The sequence below is a fragment of the Amblyomma americanum genome, chromosome 8 (assembly GCF_052857255.1).
Source record: "Amblyomma americanum isolate KBUSLIRL-KWMA chromosome 8, ASM5285725v1, whole genome shotgun sequence".
NCBI classification, from domain to species: domain Eukaryota; kingdom Metazoa; phylum Arthropoda; class Arachnida; order Ixodida; family Ixodidae; genus Amblyomma; species Amblyomma americanum.
Genome location: NC_135504.1, coordinates 4,979,657 through 5,003,733, shown reverse-complemented (window position 1 = coordinate 5,003,733; position 24,077 = coordinate 4,979,657). Strand labels below are relative to the sequence as shown.

General features: G+C 49.4%; 1 protein-coding gene across 2 annotated transcripts; it reads left to right on the top strand.

The window, feature by feature from the left end:
* Positions 1-2,586: 2,586 nt before the first annotated feature.
* Positions 2,587-22,894, top strand: LOC144099985 (uncharacterized). 2 transcript variants are annotated; one of them, XR_013307484.1, is made up of 3 exons: positions 2,587-2,958; positions 22,224-22,375; positions 22,823-22,894. XR_013307484.1 is itself a non-coding variant. In XM_077633036.1 (2 exons), exons 1-2 carry the CDS (start codon positions 2,596-2,598, stop codon positions 22,320-22,322), a joined length of 462 nt encoding a protein of 153 aa, XP_077489162.1. In that variant the 5' UTR covers positions 2,587-2,595; the 3' UTR covers positions 22,323-22,454. The 2 variants fall into 2 exon arrangements, 1 of the variants encoding a protein (XP_077489162.1); XM_077633036.1 differs by lacking the exon at positions 22,823-22,894 and having other exon boundaries at positions 22,224-22,454.
* The last annotated feature ends 1,183 nt before the right edge of the window (positions 22,895-24,077 follow it).

The window sequence follows — 24,077 nt, the reverse complement described above, 5'->3', positions numbered from 1 at the left end:
GACGCCGCGGCAGACACAGGCGGAGATTGACCTCATCAACGACGTTGTCATGTGAGCTTCCCTCCAAAGGTCGGCACATTATAGCGCGAAACATGACTAAGACGTGAGAGCGAAGAAGAGATAAGCGGAAATTCATTGCAGCTGAAGTCTTTGGATTATTCTGTCCACAGCTGTAGGACCACTAGCTATTAGGTGATGTGTTTCATCTGCCGCGGCGGCTCAGTGGCTTGAAGCATGGTCTCTGAGCGAACCTTTGTGTTCGATCCCAACTAGGGCGGGCTTATCACAATGAGAAAGTAGTGACAGAGTACCCACGTATAAGATTGCGATAGGTCCCACAGAAACTCACGAGGCGCAGATTTCTCAACGCCCACCTATTACAGGGTACATCGGATCCTGGAGTCCTGCATCAGAAAGTGGAAATCCATTATAATCAATGATATATTGCAGAATATTTCTTGCACTGGCCAATAGTTCAACCATTCAGTCTATTGACACGTGTCATTTATCTTTATCGGGCGACCACGTTTCGCCGCCTAACAAGTGTTATCGCACAGCGCGGGACGCGCCTGCATCTATCCGAAGTTCCTGGCAAGTCATCGATGCTTCTGTTCGCTGTCTGTTGTAGACGAACCTTATGTTATCTGATTTCATCGCCCGACGCGAATGGTGTAGAACTTTGTGGAAGGCACGCGGGTCCCAACGATTAGTCTGGAACATTCGACGACTGCTTATAACAGCCGACGCGCTTGACCCGCAGATCAGATTTTCGACGATCGCAGACCCTGCTCGCCGACGATCGCCGACAACCCTCTCCCTTTACCCGCCCCCCCCCCACCCCAACCTTCCCCTCTTTTAAAACCATCGCGTACTGAGATGTATGTTTAATTTGGAAACATGCCGCGCCATGGTATTCATTGTATATAGATTGTTGGCCTGTTCCGTTTCTGTTTGTATCTGTGCATATTGGTGACTCGTTTGCGCATATTTTGCTTCTTTTTGAAATTACATTATGTACTGTTCGTGACTGCCAGTGTTCTTATGTAAATGTGGTCTGGTGTACCAATAAATTCTCTATATCGCCGACAACCCTGTGTGGCCGCCCGTTACGCTGCCCATCGCCTTCTGAGGCCCTGCTGCCCGTGCCCCGGCGCCCGTCCTGCTGCCGCGGTGTCCAGGGCTTGGTGAAGATGGACCTTCCGCCGCCTGCGGCACGCCCCACAAAGGCGCAATGCTTCAACTCTAACGTACCGGTACCCGTGCCGGCGCACGACCTGATCGATGCCATCGAGGAGGTCGTCGGTGTCGGGGGGCTGCAGTATTTGCAGCACCTCGGCGGAACTAAGTTCCTGGCAGCTGTCAGTTCGATGGCGCAAGCCACGAAAATGTTGGCCGCGGGCTCTCTGCTCGTGGCCGGTCATAAAGTGCCGCTCGTTCAGCTTGCTGCGCCAGTGGTGTTCGTAACGGTCCGGCGACTTCCACCAAGCGTGAGCGACGACGCGCTCGCAGCCGCCCTGAGCCCCTTTGGCAAGGTCAGGGCAGTCACGGAACCCGTTCTCAAGTCAAGGAGCCACGTTCGCAGCGGCGCTTGTCTGTGAAGCTCGACGTGCAGCGGGCGCCACCGAATTTCATCACCGTCGCGGGTCACCGCGCTATGTTGGAGTACCGTGGAATGAGGAAGGTGTGCGCCCGTTGCGGCGTGGAAGGTCACCTCGGTGCCGCCTGCACCGCCCCGCGCTGCGGCCGCTGTGCTGCGTACGGTCACGAGGCGGACTCGTGCCAAGCAGCCTGCAAACGGTGTGGCGGGAATCACGTCACTTCAGACTGCATCGCGCCGCTTTCCTACGCGGCCGCCCTCGCAGCTCCGAGGAGTACGCTGCAAGTCCCGCTCGGGGCAACCCCGGCTCCACGCCGGGACGAAGTGGACGACACCAGGTCCACAACCACCCTCGCTGAGGACTCGGGAGAGCCCAGGTCGCCTGGCACTCCATTGACTGACGAGACAGACCAAACTTCTACCGAAGAGGGTTCGAAGGACTCTACGTCGTCAGATGGCCTGTCTGACCTGGAAAAACTGGAAGCTGCCTTGTTGCACGCGCGGCCAACTCCATCTGAGAGACAGCAGAGCGCTACGGAGTCCGAGTTGGAGGCTCCAGAGGTAGCGGACATACCTAGGGTAACCAATGAGCCCCAGAGCGCTAGCCCCGAAGCCCTGGCTCAGGTAAGCACCAGTGTCTCAAAGACGCAACGCACGAGCCCCCGAAAGACTAGCGCCTGCCTGTCTCATAAGGGGCAAGAGCCCGATGAACCGAAGCGTCAGCGCTCCTCGTTGGACTGCGGTCCCTCTGCGACAGTTACCGCTGCCTAAAAGAAAAAAGTAAAAAAGACGGCAGAGGATGGAGTGGAGATGGATTTCTCCGATTTCGACGATTAGCGGCCATGGCTTCACCGAAGAATTTCCCCGGCCGCCTCGGCCGCCCTACCTTCCTCGGCCCCGCCCTTATCGCGGCGGCCGAATTAGCGCCGCGCATCCGGCCAGCACCGATAGCGACCTGCTCCCGTCGACACCAGCGGAAATTACACGCGCCTTCGACGATGGACGTGATAAGGTGCCGGTGCTGTGTCACGCGGCGGGCCATAGACGACTGTGTCGATGTGTCCCTGCTGCATGTGTTTTCGCCACAAGTTCATCGGTTGGTGCAAGCACTGTTGGTGGCGGCAAGCCCAGGTGTGAGTGGTATGTGTTGCGTGTTCACCGTGAACCAGAGCGCCCTGCGCTCCACACGAACCATGCGTGCCACGGACGCCTTTTACGGCAGAGTCAGGGAAAGACACTTCGCGGACCACGACCACGTAGCCTGTGCTATAGCGTCTACAGGGGCTTACCTACTATGGCAGCATCGTCGAGCCACCCAGGTCCTTCGCCCGTTCTGCGACCACCGCCGCACCTCACGACATGTGAGTCGGTCAACGCTGCTCTTTTGTTGGTTGTACTATTTCCCAAGTGTTAATGGTTTTGTTCCTTTGGCAAAATATGGCTGAGATTCATTTCATTACCTTCAATGTCAGAGGTTTTCGAGCGCTAGCCAAGCAGCTAGAAGTTATGCACCTCGCTCGCTCAGTAGGCGCAGATTTACTTTTCTTGCAAGAATGCAATTTTCGTACCCCAGCAGATGTGTCAGCATTTCGTAGGCGATTCCATGTCGACGCTTTTTTTTCGTTGACCACCTCTCAACCATGTGGGGTTGGTGTGGTTTTTATTACAAACACCTACAGGATGAGCGCACATTGCACTTTCGGTCTTGATGGTCGCGCCATAATTACTGATATATTCATGTACAATCAGAAAACTCGTTTCATTAACGTATACGCGCCGGCCAGACGCAGTCTGACGAATGATTTTTTAAAAACAATTGGTACCTATATCGACCAGAACGTGCAGTGTGTGCTCATCGGCGACTTTAATTGTGTACTAGACTCTTGGCGAGATCTACGCGGCCCAGGCCAAGGTTCCTCAAACTACAATGCCAGGGAACTCGAGGGTTTAGTGAGACGCTTTAAGCTGACAGATGCGTGGGTTGCCCTTAATGACAATGAATTTGTGGCCACGTGGAAGCGAGGCCGCTCTGCTCGCCGTCTTGATCGAGTTTATCTCCCTCCTGCCCTCGTACCACTTCTCCGCGCATGCGAGACTGTAAGCCCGCTGCCAGGCGTCCAGGGCATCAGCGACCACGCATTTGTGTCAGTACGCGTGAACGCATCGCCCGGAAGGTCGGCCGACCTACTCTAGAGTAGGTGGAGAATGGACTTCGCGCTTCTGCACGATGAAGTTAGTTTGGCCTCCATTCGCCAAGCACTAGCAGAGACCCTCCCAAAGGTCGAAGACCTGACTCCGGACGAGTGGGACGAACTAAAAACCTGTTGGCGTGAGATTCTAGTAAGGGAAGGCAAAGCCAGGCGCGTTAAAATAACTGCCGAACTTAACGACTTGATGCGGCGCATTCGCATCGTTGAGGCCGGAGGCACTCTGACGCTCTTCATGAGCGAGTACCTTGAATCGCAGCGCGTGCGATATTACAGGCTCCTAGCTCGGAGCTCGAGTAATTCGCCCATCCCAACAACGTCCCCTCGAGTAGCGACAGAAGAACTCCGTCGCGCCCGAGAGGGGGAACACGACAACAAAGGACTTTCACGAATTGAAGGCGTGATCTTGCCAGACGGCCGGCACTCCAGTGCCCATTCAGATATTGAGCAAGTGTTCGCGGCCCACTACGCCTCGTTATTCTCCTCTGAGCACGCCAGCAGAAATGCGGGTTTAAGGAGCAGGGTTCGGGACTTGTGTGGGCGATACACGTGCCCGGAAATAAATGAAGCAGCGCTCTGCGGCCCAGCCAGTATGGAAGAAGTGCGAGCGGCGCTAGCTCGTATGAGGGCGTCCGCAGCTCCCGGCCCAGACGGAATTCTTGCCGGGTTCTACTCGACATTCTTCGAGATTCTCGGCGAGCACTTGACAGCCATAGTGAATTCAGTGCTTCTGGAGGGTGTGAAGCCGTCGTCCTTTTCATTGGGGCACGTGGTTCTCATCCCCAAGCCAGATAAGCCTCTCTCAGACCCAAGTTCGTGGAGACGAATAACGCTCATCAACACAGACTACAAAGTTGGCGCTACGGTTTTAACAGACCGCTTGAAGCCGTGCTTAGGCGATGTGGTCAGCCCTCTCCAGAGCTCGTCAGTCTTGGGTAGATCAATCTTCACTTCACTGGCTCTCACACGTGACCTTTTTGCGTACGCTCAGGCAAAAAAACTGAACGGTTGTTTCATCTCCCTCGATCAAAGCAAAGGCTTCGATAGAGTCGAGCATGACTACTTGTTGACAGTATTGTCATGTCTGGGCCTTCCGGACGTGACCTTTTTGCGTACGCTCAGGCAAAAAAACTGAACGGTTGTTTCATCTCCCTCGATCAAAGCAAAGGCTTCGATAGAGTCGAGCATGACTACTTGTTGACAGTCTTGTCATGTCTGGGCCTTCCGGACAAATTTACTAACTTAGTAGGTGCTCTATATTCGGGGCTGTCTAGTCAGCTGGTTTTAATCGGGGCGTTGAGCAGGGAAATTTGTGTGACGCGAGGAGTTCGACAAGGTTGTCCCCTCTCTCCCGCTCTCTTCGTGCTCTCGCTGGACCCTCTGCTCCGTGCAGTTGAAGACCACCCAGATATCCGAGGTTTTCCCCTTCCGGGGCAGGAAAGAGTTTCTGTGTCTGCTTATGCGGACGACATCTCGCTTTTCTTGCGAGATGCGGACAGTTTTCTTGCTTTCTGGCAAGTTTTCAACGAGTATGCAGCCCTCTCAGGGGCGCAATTGAACACCACAAAGAGCCAAGCCCTGAGCTTTGGCACGTTTCAGGACCCCTTGCCCGGTGGAATCCAGTTCGTCGATGGTGTGCGAGTTTTAGGAATCGTGTTCACGCCAGCAGGTGTGTCACCGAGAACGTGGGACGACGCTATCACTCGAGCGCGACGGGCCATAGATTCGATTGCACACCTAGAACTAACTTTGAACGCCAAGGCACTATTCTTCCGTACGTGCGCAGCTGCGTACGCTTGCTTCGTTGCGCGTGTTGCTCCACTGCCGCGTCGCGTGGCAGGGAAGCTGACTCGCTCGCAGGACAAGTCCTGTGGAACAGAAAGCCGGCCCCTGTGTCCCGTCAAATGTTGGCCGCGGAACGCGATAGAGGAGGTTTGAACCTGCCCTCCTGGAAGGCAACAGCGCGAGCTTTCGCCACCAAAGCAGTTCTCGACCTACTAGCGGCCCAAATGTACAGAGGTCGATCACTAGTCCTGTATTGGTTGGGTACTGGGAGTCAACTGTTCCTAACGCAGCGACACACGGGGCCTCAAGCAGAGCAACCTATGCCCATTTACAAAGTGGCAACTGACTTTTTCCGGTTCTGGCTAAGCCAGTTCCCGGACACGGATATACGCGAAACACCAGTGGCACGCGTTAGTGCGGCGGTTGCTGTTTTGGATTTCAGTATTGATCAGGCAGAAAAAACTTCTCCTAGAAAACGGCAGGCCTTTGCATCGAGCCTGTTGCCAGAAGAAGTACAAGACTTCGAATGGCGTCGCCGTTGGCAAGCACTGCCGACGAGAGAGCGTCTCGAAAGGTGGGGCATCGTGCCAAACGCGCGCTGCACCAACTGCGGCGCTGTTGAGACACAGCGGCACGCCCTGGATGACTGCATCGTAGCGCGTACTTTGTGGCTCCTGATCTACAGGATGTTTAGGGTGCGCCCGCGTCAGCGCAACTCGCGAAGGCGCTCATCCTTTGAGCGCCTTGTGATAGCAGTGGTTTTTTACGCGCTTTGGAAGCAGCGAGGCTTGGCCGAAGTGCGCGGAAGACAGCAACGCGCCATGTTTCCGCTCTTGAGGAGGGTGCGCCTCATTGTGTGGCAATTTCTAGAGGAAGAACTAACAGTGGGCGGCGAAGCGCTGTTCTTGCGGCGCTGGTCGATCCACTTTATTTCTTTACATTCTAACAAAGTGGTGCTCCCAATAATGCAATACTAGTCAATACTCGCTGAGTTTGCCCTGGGTTGGTCGTGGTAACGGGTATCATCCCCTTACCCAGTTATGTACACATCTGGGAACAAGTGTTGTACGCGCATGGTAACTTCCCCCCCTCCCTTTACCCCCCCCCCCCACCCCAACCTTCCCCTCTTTTAAACCATCGCGTACTGAGATGTATGTTTAATTTGGAAACATGCCGCGCCATGGTATTCATTGTATATAGATTGTTGGCCTGTTCCGTTTCTGTTTGTATCTGTGCATATTGGTGACCCGTTGTCGCATATTTTGCTTCTTTTTAAATTACATTATGTACTGTTCGTGACTGCCAGTGTTCGTATGTAAATGTGGTCTGGTGTACCAATAAATTCTCTTTATACCGTTGTGCTGTAAGTGTAGCCTCTTTTGTGGGCACAGGTTCGCCCAATGAAAGTTGGTTTTGTCTTTCACAGTATTGCTACTGTGTTCTTCAACGTCACCACCACGTGACATCTGGTGGAGGTGCTTCTTTTTTGTTTTGTTCATGTACCGGACGCCCCCGACAAGCCGTGATCCAAGCCCGGACCGCAAAGAGAATACCAACGCAGTGCCGGACAATCGAGCAAGCCGCCGTCTTCAACAGCTTCCCCCGGAGCACGGACTTCTACCTAAGAAGACCAATAAGATTGTGGCCGAGGCAACCCCAATGGCAGCCCCAGCGTCCCCCATCGTGCTGCAGCAGCCCAGGGAACCACCGACGTTCCGCGGTTCCACATTTGAGGACCCGGAAAGCTGGCTGGAAACGTATGAGAGGGTTGCTACGTTTAACAGCTGGGCAAGCGACGACAAGCTGCGACATGTCTATTTCGCATTGGAGGACGCCGCCAGGACGTGGTTCGAGAATCGAGAAGCCACCTTGACGACGTGGGACCTGTTCCGAAGCAGCTTCCTGCAAACATTTACAAAAGCGTCCTGCGTAAAGAGCGAGCCCAAGTTCTACTGGAGACCAGAGCGCAGCTGCCGAATGAGACGATCGCAATCTTCACTGAGGAAATGAGCCGTCTGTTCCGGCACGCCGACCCGGAAATGTCCGAAGAGAAGAAAGTCCGCCTGCTGATGCGTGGTGTAAAGGAGGAACTTTTCGGCGCAATGACACGAAGCCCACCGACGACCGTAGAAGAGTTCCTTCGCGAGGCCACCAGGATTGAGAAGACACTCGAAAAGCGGAACCGACAATACAACCACCGCACGAACTGGACAAACTACGCCGGAGTTCAGTCACTGGCCACCGACGACCTGCGCGAGACCATCAGGGCAGTCGTACGAGAGGAGCTTCAAAGGATCTTCCCTTCATCGCAACCTCAAGTGGCCTAAGTCGCCGAAATTGTCAAAGAAGTCCAGCGATTGCCCCAGCCAGAGGCGATGACCTACGCCGCCGTCGCCCGCCGTCAAGGTCCCGCTCCACGACCGCGCCAGGACCCTGTAACGCCGCAATTCCGTCGACCACCGCCGCCGCCGCCAACACGCCCTCCCGTCGCCCAGCGCACCTACCCGACGAAGACCGACATTTGGCGCGCTCCTGATCACCGCCCGCTCTGCTACCACTTCGGGGAAGCCGGCCATGTGTACCGCCTATGCCCATACCGCGACCTGGGATTTCGAGGGTTCGCCGTCGACGCACCGCGCCCTCGTGACATCGCCGACTACCTCGCCGCTACTCAGTAGAGCCCTCGACGGCCATCCCGGTCGCCGTCACCAGGCCGCTACCTGTCGCCGCAGCGCCATCCATACACTGGCCCAGCACGGGACCGCTCTGCGAGCCCATATCCGGAAAACTAAAAGCAGCAACCGATGGAGGTGCGGTTGCTGTTCGTCGAACTGACGAAGATCCTCCGCCGCCGACGAAGACGACGCAGAGACCACCTCGACGACATAACGACACGCCGCCGTCCCGACGAAGTCAGGAAGCGAAGAATACACCGACCAAAGGCGACTTGACGACGCGACGTTCCAACTTCAGTTCAACACGACGCAGCCGTGATCCGGCGCCAATACCTAACTGCAACGCCAGACAAAGAACCACCGACCTCGACGTGCTTCTCGACGGCCACGCAGTTACCGCCTTAGTGGACACAGGGGCTGATTACTCCGTAATGAGTGGACACATCGCCGCCCAGTTGAAGAAAGTTAAGAGCGCATGGGAAGGCCCTCAAATTCGGACCGCTGGAGGACACCTCATCACGCCGACTGGAATCGGCACGGCAAGAATAACCATTCATGACCGCACTTACTCTGCCACCTTCGTTATCCTCCAACAGTGTTCACGAGATGTCATTCTCGGTATGGACTTCCTGAACCAACACGGCGCAATCATCGACCTGAAGTCGAAGTCAATAACGCTCCCGGAAGATAAAGCGATACCGCCGGAGAGCCCTCGTAGTCACCACGCCTTGAGTGTGCTCGAAGATCAAGTGAGCATCCCGCCTCGCTCCAGCATTGTTATTTCGGTCGGCACCGAAATACCCGCTGACGTAGAAGGTGTCATCGAAGGCGACCAACGTCTTCTGCTAGACCGTGAAATTTGCGTCGCAAGAGGGATCGCTCGACTGCATGGAGGGAAAACTGAAGTGTTGCTGACAAACTTCAGCCAGGAGTTCAAGCACATCAACAAGGGCACGACGATTGCATGCATCGAGAAAATTCTGGAAACCAGTAATGCGTTTGTCCTCTCGGATTCCGCCGCATCTACCCCGACAACCATGGTTCCCTAACCAGACTACAACATTAATCCAAGTCTCTCCGTGATTAAGCAACAGCAGCTCAGAAGTCTGCTCCGACGATACAAAGGCTGCTTTTCGACGTCATCGAGGATTCGACAAACACCAGTCGCCAAGCATCGCATAATCACCGAGGAGTGCGCTCGACCAGTCGGCCAGAGCCCTTACCGAATTTCGCCGCGAGAACGTGAAGCGATAAGAGAACAAGTCGACGAAATGCTGCGCGACGACATCATTCAGCCGTCGAAAAGCCCGTGGGCATCCCTTGTTGTCCTGGTGAAGAAAAAGGACGGAACCCTACGTTTCTGCATCGATTATCGTCGTCTGAACAAGATCACGAAGAAGGACGTATACCCCCTCCCACGGATAGACGACGCATTGGATCGGCTCTGCAACGCAAAATACTTCTCGTCGATGGACCTCAAGTCTGTGGATTGGCAAATAGAAGTCGACGAAAAATATCGCGAAAAGACCGCCTTCATCACCCCAGACGGCCTCTACGAGTTCAAGGTTATGGCATTTGGACTGTGCTCGGCGCCCGAAACGTTCCAGCGCGTGATGGACACGGTTTTAGCAGGATTGAAGTGGCAGACCTGTCTCGTTTACTTGGATGACGTCGTTGTCTTCGCCGCAAATTTCGACGATCACGTTAGGCGACTTGCCACAGTATTAGAGGCTATCAAGTCATCAGGGCTCACTCTGAAGCCAGAAAAGTGCCGCTTCGCTTACGATGAGCTTCTGTTCCTAGGCCACATCATCAGCAAGTCTGGAGTCCACCCTGACCCACAGAAGACAGCTGCCATCGCACATTTCCCACAGCCCATCGACAAGAAGGCAGTGCGTAGATTTCTTGGCATGTGTGCCTACTACAGGTGATTTGTCAAATACTTTTCACGCATCGCTGAGCCGTTGACACAGCTCACTAAATGTGACGTCGAGTTCAAGTGGGAAACGCCGCAGGCCGCCGCATTTCAAGAACTCAAACGATGCATGCAGTCGCCGCCCGTACTTGCGCACTTCGACGATCACGCCGATACCGAAATCCACACTGACGCCAGTAGCCTAGGCCTCGGTGCCGTCCTAGTCCAGAGAAAAGATGGGCATGAACACGTGATAGCTTACGCTAGCCGGTCATTATCAAAAGCGGAAGGCAATTTTTCTACAACCGAAAAGGAATGCCTCGCCATCGTTTGGGCAACAGCGAAATTTCGCCCTTAACTATATGGCAGGCCATTCAAAGTGGTCAGCGACCATCAGGCATTGTGTTGGCTAGCTAACTTAAAGGACCCTTTCAGGACGGCTGGCACGGTGGAGCCTCAGACTACAAGAATACGACATCACTGTAACCTACAAGTCCGGACGAAAACACTCAGATGCCGATTGCCTATCACGCGCCCCCATTGACCCGCCGCCGCAAGATGACGAGGATGACGACGCCTACCTTGGAATAATTAACGCGGAAGACTTCGCCGAACAGCAACGAGGAGACCCAGAGCTAAAAGCCCTAGTCGATTATTTGGGAGGGCACACCGACGTTGTCCCTAGGGCATTTAGGCGTGGATTGTCTTCGTTCACGCTTCAAAACAACCTACTCGTGAAGAAGAACTTCTCACCAGTCCGCGCCAACTATCTTCTTCTTGTTCCGTCGGCGCTGCGTCCAGAAGTACTGCACGCCCTACATGACGATCCGACCGCTGGGCACCTCGGATTCTCCCGGACGCTATCAAGGATACAAGAAAGATATTACTGGCCGCACCTAACCGCCGATGTCGCCCGTTACGTCAAGACATGCCGAGACTGTCAGCGATGCAAGACACTACCGACAAGGCCAGCGGGATTACTACAGCCGATCAAGCCTCCTTACCGACCTTTTCAGCAGATCGGAATGGACTTGTTGGGACCGTTTCCGACATCAACTTCCGGAAATAAGTGGATCGTCGTGGCGACGGACTGTCTCACCCGCTTCGCTGAAACTAAAGCTCTGCCGAAAGGCAGCGCAGCCGAAGTGGCGAAATTTTTCGTCGAGAACATCCTGCTGCGACATGGTGCTCCAGAAGTCCTCATCACCGACAGAGGAACGGCTTTTACAGCAGAGCTCACGCAAGCCATTCTGCAATACAGCCAGACAAGTCACAGGAGGACAACTGCCTACCATCCGCAGACGAATGGTCTCACGGAGCGCCTGAACAAGACCCTCGCCGACATGCTAGCAATGTACGTTGACGTCGAGCACAAGACATGGGATGCGGTCCTGCCGTACGTAACATTCGCTTACAACATGGTGGTGCAAGAAACAACACAGATCACGCCATTTAAGCTGGTTTACGGCAGGAACCCGACGACGACGCTCGACGCCATGCTGCCGCACGTCACTGACGAGGAAAATCTTCACGTCGCTATCTATCTCCAGCGCGCCGCAGAAGCTCGAAAGCTCGCCCGCCTACGGATCCAGAACCAGCAGCGTACCGACAGCCGACACTACAACCTGCGACGACGCTTCGTCCAGTACCAGCCCGGCGACCGTGTTTGGGTATGGACCCCGATACACCGACGAGGACTCGGTGAGAAACTATTGCGACGCTATTTCGGACCTTACAAGGTCATTCGACGCATTCGCTCACTGGACTATGAGGTCGTGCCAGACGGCATTTCGCATTCACAGCAACGCTGCGCTCGATCTGAAGTGGTCCACGTGGTGCGCCTTAAACCCTTTTACGGACGCTGACGAACTTCCTTGTTTTTGTTGTTTTCTTTGCTACGAGTGCTTTTCTTTATTTCGTTTGTTTGCAGCATCGGGTCGATGCTTTTCAAGAGGGGGGGGGGGGGGGTAATGACATGTGTCATTTATCTTTATCGGGCGACTACGTTTCGCCCCCTAACAAGTGTTATCGCACAGCGCGGGACGCGCCTGCATCTATCCAAAGTTTCTGGCAAGTCATCGATGCTTCTGTTCGCTGTCTGTTGTAGACGAACCTTATGTTATCTGATTTCATCGCCTGACGCGAATGGTGTAGAACTTTGTGGAAGGCACGCGGGTCCCAACGATTAGTCTGGAACATTCGACGACTGCTATATAACAGCCGACGCGCTTGACCCGCAGATCATATTTTCGACGATCGCCGACCGTGCTCGCCGCTACCGTTGTGCTGTAAGTGTAGCCTGTTTTGTGGACACACGTTCGCCTAATAAAATTTAGTTTTGTCTTTCACAGTATTGCTACTGTGTTCTTCAACGTCACCACCACGTGACAATATTTTGGCATTAAAGAGGCTTAAAAGGGCCCCAAATGAAGGTACAAAGCTTGTGGTTGTACCTTACATGCATAAGATAGCGCACAACGTAAAAAAGGGGGGCCAATATGTGCGGAGTACTTATGGGGTTCCGCCACCGGTGAAGCATGGCCAGCTCTGCTTTCTCACAGAAAACAAGAAAAGAAAGCAAAGTGAATGCACAAAAAAGTATGGCAAGTGTTATGTTAAATGCGCGAAAGAAGCGGTATATGAAATTCCACTAACTTGTGGAAAGCCCTGCACTGCCAAACTGAACGCTACATGAAGACCGTTAGGAAACGGAAAAAACGTTAATTTGATAATTGTACAACATGTGAGTGCCGTTCATGATTAACTGAGATTAACATTCTTGGCAGGGGCAGCAACGTCGAGGCGCGAAATATATTGGAGCCTTTCTGATAAAAAAATGGTCACAAGTGTGCCAGTGATACGTCTGTGGCTTTGTACAGAAGGGAGTCAGGCTTATTGAAATCTTTGTGGAAGGGTATGGTGATGACCCACGTTTACCAGGCATGCTGTGGTAGTATCGGCCGCGCATAAGCCGAGCTGTCATATTTCGAAGTGTCAACCCCTGAATGAACTCGTTGTTAGCTGCACTCGTCCTGCAGTCTTATCTTTCTATATGTCGTCTCTTTTACAGCATAAAAAAATTCATGTCGTTTCAAGTCATGCATTACTCCAGTGGGGTTGCCTACGTTTTCTACAAACTACACTTCAGTTCTTTTTTCACTAACTTGTTATCAAGCGAAAGGTTTTTTTAACCCTGTGCTAAATTTTTCATCTAGGTTTTCTGGCCTCCTTAGTTCCGACACGAGAACTAAAGGTAATCCATTGTGCAGTTCTTTCCTTTCAGATCTCCTCCGCGATATCCATATTATCAGCATTGTCAAGACCCTGTGTGAACGTATCACAAGTGTACAAAAGAAAGACTGTTATATTGATAAACGTACACAGCTTAGAGGTTGCTTATAGCAAATATCTGCAAATAATACCCAAGGTCAGTAATGCTCTTTTGTGCAGGTAATAAGGCCCACCGCAACGTCATAGCAGACGCCGTACTTCCCTCTCACTTAAAACTCATTAACAGCGCTCTTACACTCGAAATCCCACAGAGCAATCAAGCTTATTCCTTCATATGAGACTCCATGCCACGTGCACCCTCCTTGACCCGATATGTATAACCCAGACACACTCCTCGTCCACAGTTTTACCTTTTCACTTCAAGGTTTCATGTTTTTCTACTATTTATTTGTTTCTAGTTATATCTGATGTTTACAGAAATATTTGTAGAGAGAGGTTACCGCTATTAGCTGAATTTTATTTCCACTTTCGCAGCACGTTCAGCTTCCTTCTATCAATATTAGCAGCTGTAGCGAGTGGTCATCGAATGTGGTCCTTGGTTCCAAGTTGCTCCGCCGGCTGTGTTTTCTGAGATATCTTTCAATAACAGCAATTAGGATACTGTTCTGCATCTTGTCTTTTATGTGGTCGTTCATGCCCAGCCTCTATGTCCGAACAACTAGGCAGAAAGGATAGAAAAGACAAATTTCAGAGCACGCATGGTTCCACGCTTGCTTAACAAAGATTCTTTTCTGCGATTAACGCATTTAGCATGACTTCTTGCTAATTGCTCCTGAAGGATTTATATAAGACGGTTTTTTGCTTAAACTTGAGTGAGCGAGAAGTGTGCTGTATTTAGAGGCCTGCTCTTGGCTTATATTTTCGTTTATCCTTTAAAAAAAACAGAACCGGTAAGCGTTAAAAATCCAAATAAGGTGTTTGCATAACACTATCATACAAGCTCTTCCACTGACCTTAGCTTATCTTTCTTGTGAAGGTAGTAATTACCAATGCTGTAAAGCCCACATTTACAGCACTCTCTCCGGAATAAAGAAGGGTTAGGTTTTCTTGTTTAATTATGAACGCAAAGTAGGCTTGAGAGAGTAAACAATTGTGCCTACAAAGACAAACATACGGGAAGAACGACGCAAGACTAGCGCTAACTTCGTCTAACTTTATTCGCTCAGAAGCTAACAAATATAAGCAAAACCAAGGCATCCACAGAAGCTAGACCACGCACAATAAAAAAAGAGGTCTGTATAACACATCTTGGCCTTAAAAAGGGTTACAGAGTACTGAAGAAGCATAGCTTGATAAAGTTGGTGCTTGATAGTGAAAAAAACCAACACAAAAGACGTGTTACAGAGGTATCACTAACATAGTTTTTTTCCTCTCGTGGAGCTTTCCACATAAGAGGGAGGAAAAGATTGTGTTTGTGATACCTACGTAACTGGGCGCTGTCCTGTCTACTCCTCCCTCTTGTGAACATGTCTTCTTCTGCTGGTTTTTTCTCACAATCATGCACCAACTGACCCATCAAGCTATTCTTCTTCAGTGCTCTGTAACCCTTTTTAAGACCAAGATATGTTGACTTGACCTCTCTTGTTGACTGTGTGCGGTCTAGCTTCTGCGCATGCCTTGGATTTCATTATATTTGTTAGCTTCTCTGCGAATAAAGTCAGACTAAGTTAGCGTTTGTCCTGCGTCATTCTTCCGTTGTCTTGTCTTTCTAGAAGCTAATATTTCATGTCTCCAGTACTGTGCACCATCCAACCAAAATTGAAGTTCTCCAAAATCAAAGTCGGCTATATTTATTTGTTTATTTTTTGGCATTTTTTAATGATGACGTTGCTCTGGGTATTAGTGATTCTTTGGTCAGAATTTTCTAGTTGGGAATTTTTCTTAACCACGTTTTAATGAAGTTTTTATTTTTTGTCCAAGTGAAAGAAATTTATATAGCTTCAAGAGAAGGACGCCTAGTCATCCCGTTGGCACGGTATTTTCATCCTGCACGATAATGAACAGCAAAGAAATGATGTGCGATTTAGCATGCTTAGGCAAAAGGCGAATTAGGTACACCAGCGCTTGGGTTTTCATTTCGGTTTCAGTTACGGTTGGAGGCTCGGTTTTCAAGGTCAACCAGGCTCCAGACAAAAGCAAAATCGGACTTCAGCTCCGCCGTAACAGCATGACGCAAAAGCGTGGATGGGACCAATTCCCATATATGTGAAATTGGTCATTCTATACTTGACATTCACAGATCCTTAGGAGCCTTCATACCACTCCAGGCGCAGTGATGCTGTGGCTAAATAATGCGTCACTGACCTGCGGTGGGGTGGGGATTCTGTAACCCAGGTTGCGCTGCCCGAGCAACCTCTTGCGTCCAGTCAATAATTTAGCTATCAAATTCAACTATGGCCAGCTTGCTCATAATGCGGTGGGCAGGTTGTGATGACTCCACGAAGTCATGTCACCTAGGTGGCCCATTTAGGTTGGTTCTCCGGGGATTTTTCGCTCGCAGCGCCGGCGTCGAAGAGTCTGACAACACCTACGACGCCGCCGACGACGACAACGCCGGAATTCCTGTAGAACGGAAGCCTTAATGGTGTCGTGGTAAATTTGAGGTCACTAATGAATTGTACAGAGAAACTATAGGGGGAACGAGGCTGAGGTTATGGAACAAATATTTCGAAATTATAAGAGCCGCAATAGGTGCTTTGAATAAAAAAAGCCAGTGAATCCTGGTTGTTCTTACAAAATTAGATCATCGTCGCTTGAGACAAGCCCCAGCTTTGACTAATCTGTACGTGCGAGGATGTTGGAGCCAGCAAAACCTATTTTTATCGCATTGGGTGCTTCTCTTGGCTTTTAATTGGGAATAAAACGTTCGTCCATAAAAACATACTCACTTCTTTTTGTACACATTCCCGTTATCGCAACGAACCTGCACACAGGGGCTTGTGAGGTTTTTGACAGAGCCGTGGGGGTAGGAGTTGTTGCCGTCCTGGCATCCCACTGTAATACACAGGTGCTCGCCAGATATGCAACTCTGATAGTGCAGACACTCGCGCCATAAACCAGTCTACTGCCAAAAAAAGTGTTGTTTCTGTTTTCATTGCACCCTGTGCTGACTTGAATTCTGAACAGAAACTGCAACTAAATAGCGCGAGCTTATAGGTCGGCTTTGACATTCGCATTGATGATGACTTTGGAAAAACGTGTTGCAGGAGCTCTACCCATGTTCACAACAGGTACTGAGGCTATGGAATTAGGCTATAAATGATTATATCTGTAGGATATAATTTTGATGAGACGAAAGTTTAGGTAGGTTTCTCACTCCAGGTTGAGAACTGAATTGTGGTTTGTCCAATAATCTTGGGTGCAAAGAAAGCACTGGAGTCAAAATCAGGATCCTCATCGTGCATGAGAAAGTAAGTGCTCGTTACAACCTAGCAAAGAATTCTTATTTAGTGAAAATCATATTTTTGCTGTGTGCTTCAGCTGTTGTAATCAACCAAAGCCTACAAAGCCTGAACAATTCGCTTCAACTGCAAAGGTTAGAACGGTTATAACTGGCTTTCACCTATAAAAGATCACATTCAAGCAGGAACGTTCAACAGCTCCGTCTCCTTACTTCTTACAGTAAATCAGGACCTCTCAGCTCTAGTATTCGCCTTCCAGACGTGTGCAGTCGGCTCCTCAGTACATGCGGAGATTAGGATTGCAAAAGCTCTAGCCTTGCGCTCGTAGGTTCAACTCCACTGGAAGACTGCTATAGATAGATTATTCTGCTGCATGTGCGTGAATGCATTGGTCTGAGTGGCACGGGTGCCAGACACTTGGTCGAATAAATTTGCACTCATGGCCATGGTGTTTCATATATTCTCACACCTGAGCGGAGCACGCGCCATAACTGACTGGAAGCTCGACCTGAATTCGGCACATAAAATATCGGATCAGACCGCAGTTAAGCAACAATAACGCTTTAGGATGCGATAATGCCACTCGTGAAATGTAATCAACGCTCAGGCCTGAACAACTTTCTGATAAAGTTGAAACATTCTTCGTTTCCCGCAAAGTTGCTTCAGTGGTTTTAGCAATCAAGAATTTATCACGAGATCACGAGATCGAATCCTGGCTGCGGTATTTCGACGAAGGCCAAGCGCTAAAGAGTTTCCCGCTGTGGGACGTCAGTGAATGTTGATAAACATCAGACGATCTTTCAAAGCAGCGTCCGCCGTAGGCCATGTGCCGCCTCGGATGTTAAAAACACAGAGCACATATCTATAAAAACAGTCATCCGTGTTAATGCCACCTAACCCTCCATATAACACGTGAGCCCCTATACAGCTGGCTCCTAGGTAGCTCATTCATCGGTATTGAGTAGCAAGTGCCTTCTCCATAATCAGAGCTCTGGCTATCGAAACGCTGCGCATGTACTTAAGCGAGATGATCCTGAAACTTCCGTTCATCACCGTTATGCAGAACTGTGCGGAACTTTTACTGACAAATGCCTTTAATTAGCAACATGCTTTTGCACGTTATGTGCTTATTGCTAAGTCGAGCTTGAATTTGAGCTTCCGCGGTGGTTCAGTGGTTATGGTGCTCGTCCGCTGGCACGAAGGACGCGGGTTTGATCCCGGCAGCGGTGGCCGAATTTATGTCATCATGAGAGGGCACTTTTTTAACCTAAAGTGCGGTGAGGCGAAATTTTTGGCAAGGAGTTGATGCTTGTGTCGCTGTTCATTAGCGCGCGCACGCTTCGTTTCTGGAGACACAGGAGAGTGTTTAGGCGGCATCCTTCCTGATCGGCGTTCATGAAGCGACTGGCAGGAAAGGAAAGGACAGCGTAGCTCTCAGATCGACATATCGGTGGACACCTCAACCGCGCCTTAAAGCATGCAACTGAAGGTACAGATGTCATTGGTCTTAACCACTGTCGCTAGCTAGCCTCCGACTTGACTAAAACATTTAAGCTATATGCAAAAGAGAAATGCTAAGACACCACTCAGAATGCAGTACGATGAAGGCTGCTAAAGATTTTGATGAGTGTATTCTGGAATACTGCTACCGCATTGAGGTCCACCAGTGACGACATCGTTGGGATTTCACCTACACTTCCGATAGCTTGTCCGGACCCGTAGAGTATCAGTTGCGGGTTCAAGTTGGACTATATTTTTAGGAAATGTGGCGGAGAGTTTGAAGGATGCTTCACTCCCGCCACAGGTTGGCCCGTTATTGCACTACCTTCGGGATCGGCCTTGTCTTTAGCGCGTCTTTACTATCCTGTCTTTCTATCCCATCTTTCAACTCTCCAGCAAGCAGCAGCAGCTGTTGCTAAAGTCATCTTATGATTTAACTTAACACGCCGCACCAAAAAAGCATTAGCTTGCCGTATGACTGCGTTCCTACGCCTTCTTCCATAGTATTGATTTTTGAGCCCCCTGATGAGGTTACTACAGATTTTAACATGACAGAATTGCTGGCCTCCATAGATCGCCTCAAAAACAAGCACTGCTCCCGGACAGGACGGCGTACCTAACTTGTTTCGCAATTTGAAAGGACCTGCTTTACAGTCCCGGTTTTTACATTCAATCAGGTGTGGCATTCTGGAGTTATTCCTGCAGAGTGGAAACAATCTATCGTTGTAGCAATACCCAAATCAGGTCAGCCGCTAGTTTTTGTTTCGGCCCTGCGCCCTATTTCACTTACGCCTACTATCTGCAGGCTTTATGAACACATTGTAGCAGCTCGCTTGTCATTTTGACTGGAATCGAATGATGTTATCCGGAATCACAAATTGGGTTCCGCCCTCAAATTGGACTGAAAGACGGTCTTGCTGTTCTGACTGCTGACGTTCTTAACCATTCCCCCTACAGCCATCTTGTTCGTACGGTGATCACTACTGACATCACAAAGGCATATGACAACGTCCTTCACTCTGCAATTATTGGCACCCTTCAAAATCGCGGTCATCTGCATTGGTTTGTCCTCCCAATACACTCATTTTTTTAGCAAACAGAACCTTCAGTGTACGTGTCCGTGGGAAGCTTTTGGTCGCTTTACCTCCAACCACGGTGTACCCCAGGACTCCGTCCTGGCGTACACCGTGGGCCGGAGTCCAGACTAGGTTAATTAGCTCTGCCGGAGTCGGGCCGGCAGTCAGAATATTGAGTGCTTCGGCAGATACCCTGCCAGCGTCGTAGTTGCGGATAGCCGATTTGGAATTTTTATAATCACCCTGACATTAGGTTGAGTTAGGGCCAGCGCAATGGCTACCTCCTCAGCCACTGTAGTGTCCCTCTGCCGGATGCTGCAGCACGAGACTAGGTCTCCGCCCTCCCTGGTTGCTAGGGCTACGAAACTCATTCTGCCTTCGTATTCCGCCGCGTCCGTGTAAACCACATCCTGTCCGTTGGCTAGTTTTTTCTTTAGACCTTTCGCTGGTGTACCGGCCTAATAACAATTATTCCGGAGACGCGAAGGTGTGATCGAGATTAAGATAGGGCTGTGATCACTGCCCCAAGTATCTGGTTCCACAGTACATCTAGGGTTGCCGGGGCCTAACCATCAAGACAAACCAGGTGAGCCTGGACCACCCAGTGGGCGCGTTGAGGTTTGCGGTTAATTTAGTGGTTCAAATAAGTAGTATAAAAAGGTTCCTTGAATGTGAGCACCCCGGGAGTAACCCAAAGGGTAGCTCCACGAAGTGTGAGCACCGTTGAGGTCTCAGCCGACTAAAATATCGGAGCATGAGTAGTTATTCCGGAGGAAACAAATCCAACCTAGGTGGGGGGATGCTACTCCCGGACGACCATAGAAAGATACAAGTGATAATAGTGTATATGTAGGTTTTAAGAGAGGGCCAACTACCTCTTGGTGAGTGTTGCAGCACCGTGAAAGGTCGATCGGTGTATGGGGAACAGAACGATGAACATAAATTGCAGATTTACCCGGATGAAAAAAGGAAGCAAGCAGCGGCGATCAAGGATGGAAGGAGAATGGTACCCGCAAAAACCAGAGAGGCGAGGCGATAAAATAGATTCAAATATAGGAAGGTACATCGAAATATATACTCGTTATTAAAAAGTCAGCTGAGCAAAGGGGAATTCAATGATTTCCTTTCGATATTATTCTTCATAGCAGGAACATGATTCAGTGGAACCTTCAAAGTAAATGGTCACCTGCGTTCACCCTTTATTTCAAAATCTAGGACATTCTAGCTTCACTGAGTGGCGATATTGCAGGCTATTTCATAACACTCGAGAAATTTTCGAATTTATTATTGGGGAAAAATAAAATAGATTTTACCCTTAATAATATATCACAGGAGCTAAAAAAAGGTGCTCACAGTCGTCATCACATCGGTCTAGAGACCCTGAACTGCTCAATGGGGAGTACACTTACGTCTTTTACGAATGGCCTGGAGCTCGAAGCCTGGCCTTATCATGCGTGCGCATTCCCATAAATCGTTGTTAATTCCTCATCTTTCAAAGCTGCATTAACACCTCTTTTTGGGCTAGTTGGTGCATACTTGTTTAGAGAAAACCTAGCGCAAAAACATGCAACCACAAAGACAAAACAGACGAGACACAAGCGCTAACTCACAACTGGCTTTTTATTGAAGCAGGATGCAGTTTATATACGGTGAAGCTTCAAGGGGAGAGAAGGGTAACAAGGAGGAGAAGGTGAACAACGGGAACATCGCTTCGCAAAAAACAGGCAGGCAGCCAAAAAATCATACAAGAAAAAAAAACATGATAACTGAATCTAAAAATTGATACTCTGAATCAAAAAGAGATAAAGGAGGGGTACTGATGCACCTACAGCCATATTTCTTGATGTAGAAAGCCTCCAGACTTACACGCGCCGTCTTATCTGTGCTCTTGCCAAGAATCTTGGTCTCATTCAAAATCGCCTCGCACCCGTCGCAGCTCATTACGTGCGCAACCAAATGTGCGTACTTGTCTTTTAAGTCTGACAAATTTCGGGCATGGTCCCCCAAGCGCTCATTGATGCAGCGGCCAGTTTGGCCAACGTAAAACTTCCCACATGTTAAGGGGATAGCGTAGACCACACCTACGGAACACTTGATAAACGGAGTGTCGTGCTTTATCTCGCAACCCCGCTTCCTAGAGCTGGCGATTCGGGGGCACAACTTTCCCAGCTTGTTGGGAGCCGAAAAAACGACAGTCACGCCATACCTGTTGGACTTTCCTCAAGTTGGCATGTGGGCCGCCAGGCAGCAGCGATCATCACAAATTCACAACAAAGCATGCCCCTCGAGGGCTCTAGACAAGTATGTGACCTACTCTACAAACCGCACAAACCACGCAATTTTACAGCTTCATATCACAAATTGTTGGTGTAAAGAACAGGCTACTAGCGCTAGCAGACTTCTGTGAAGTGCTTGTTCCCGGCTCGGCATAACATGATAATGGAAAGTTTCTGAAGCAGTAGCCTCGTGCTTGCATATTTTACTGTTATGAGGTGTATTAACAGAATATGCTGGATGGCGATGACTACCTGTGGTACGGGTCCAGAAGGAGGCGTCCAGTCTACTTTCTCCCCCGGCCGCATACGCCTGCCTCGCTGGAAATAAGGTTGTTATCTTGTACAAGGGAAAATTATAATACCAACAAATGACACTTGCGATCAAGTCGGTCGTAGAATACCATGAACGCAAGATTGTAAATATGGTCGCAGCATACAAAAACATCCCTTAACTGGATGCTGCTGATCTCTGACTAATAACTATGCCCCTGTCATTGCAGGCTCCCGGCGAGGAAGACTATTTACCGGTACGAATAGAACGGATCTTCTGCATCACAAAAAGTACTACGGTGAGAGTATGCTGCGCATTCAGCACGTGAGCAGGTACTGTACAGTTAGAAAAAAAAGAAAAAATGCGCAGAGACCATAATAGGTGAGTGGTCCACCAGCGCACTTTCTGATCAGGATTGGTGTACTCAGTCAGAATGTAGCATATAAATTATCCCCTCCCAGTGGAGTGCTTGCCATGCTGAGAGGAAATATTAACTACATACCTCAAAGATATTTTACATGATGCTAAGTATAATTTATTTTGACGTATATACAGCGAATTTTTCGATGTAACCTCTGTTAAATGATTTTACATCCATTTAATGTTTTACTTTTTCTTTGGCGGGAATAATTTTTTTATCTTTCAGTAATATCTGCTGTCTGAGTGGCCTTTCTTGTACACCAAAATGAAAGTTTTTGATTAGGGGTTGAAGTACTCCATGCCAAAATTTAAGTTCCATGCACATGACGCATTGTGCAGTAACTAAAAAAACACTATAAACGTCTTTTAGGCACACTGGATGAAAGTGTGCTATTTCTTATTTTTCAGGAGATGATCACGCCCACTCAATAAGATAATGCTCAGCCACTTTGCTGAGGCACCAAGCTGCAGCCAGCACAATTATTAAGAGATGCTAAAATAAAACAAAGGAGAACTGAGAAGAAAAATTTCCAAATATTGACTAAACTTGAAGGACCTGCGCATGTCATTCAAGCATTAAAACCTTCATCAGCAGGCGAAGCGCTGAAAATGTACATATGGATACACGCGCCACAGATCTGGCTGCCTTTAAAGAGCTCTAACACTGACACATTTTTCAGACTATCATAGGAAGCTTATGAGTTATTTTTGTACTTCACAAATAGTTCTTACAAATTTCACACGGGCAGCTTTTACTTTTTAAAAACAAGAATACACGCCAGAAATAGGTTTTTTTACATGAACAAGAGACCAAGTTTTGTTTTTATTGAATTTTTGTAGACGACACTTTATCTCCAGTTACCATGGAACACGACTCATTCATTAAGAGCAGTTCGATTCTGCTTATAGCTGTTTAGGGTTTGCATACTACAAAATTTGAGAAATTCCTGAAAAGCGTGCTATGCGAGTAAAATCACCTGATAAAAAACTTGGGAGAAGTTACAAGAAAAATTCGTCTCCTAAAAAATATTTTTCTGCTACCCACCCATTGAGGTACTTCGACGACGATCTATGTCATGCAATCATGCCAGATCACGACAAAGCACTCCGCTTGACTCATTAAACGCCTTCAGGCCCTAAACTCAATATACTGACAGCATTGAATGTGGCAGCTCCGTCTAAGGCGGTGCTTCAGGGACACGCACTCTAAGGGATACATTGCTTAGAGTCCAAACTCATTAGCTATACTCCTTTGAAACTTCGATTCGCTTTCGAAGGTAGCCTTTCGAAGCTCTTCTTGAGCTATTCGACAGAGTACTGGGCACATGGTTTAAAAGACTGTTCTTAGCATGCATATACACACAAATGATTATACATTATATTGCTCTCGCACGCAGGTGTGTCGGGGTCTTTCCAACAAAGCCCTTGACAGGGGCAACTGTCAGTGCCGAGCATGTAAAACAACGATGCACGAACAGCTTACGCACATCTTACGCACAGCTTACGCACAACTTCTCAACAATAATAAAATTTTAAAAAATTGAAATAACGGCGCAGCATAATTTATACCGCCTGCCTCGCACAGCGAAAAGAGTGCTGCTTGAAATGCCGCAGTGTTAAAAATATACATACCGCATACCTTCCCTACATTCTATGATTGCTT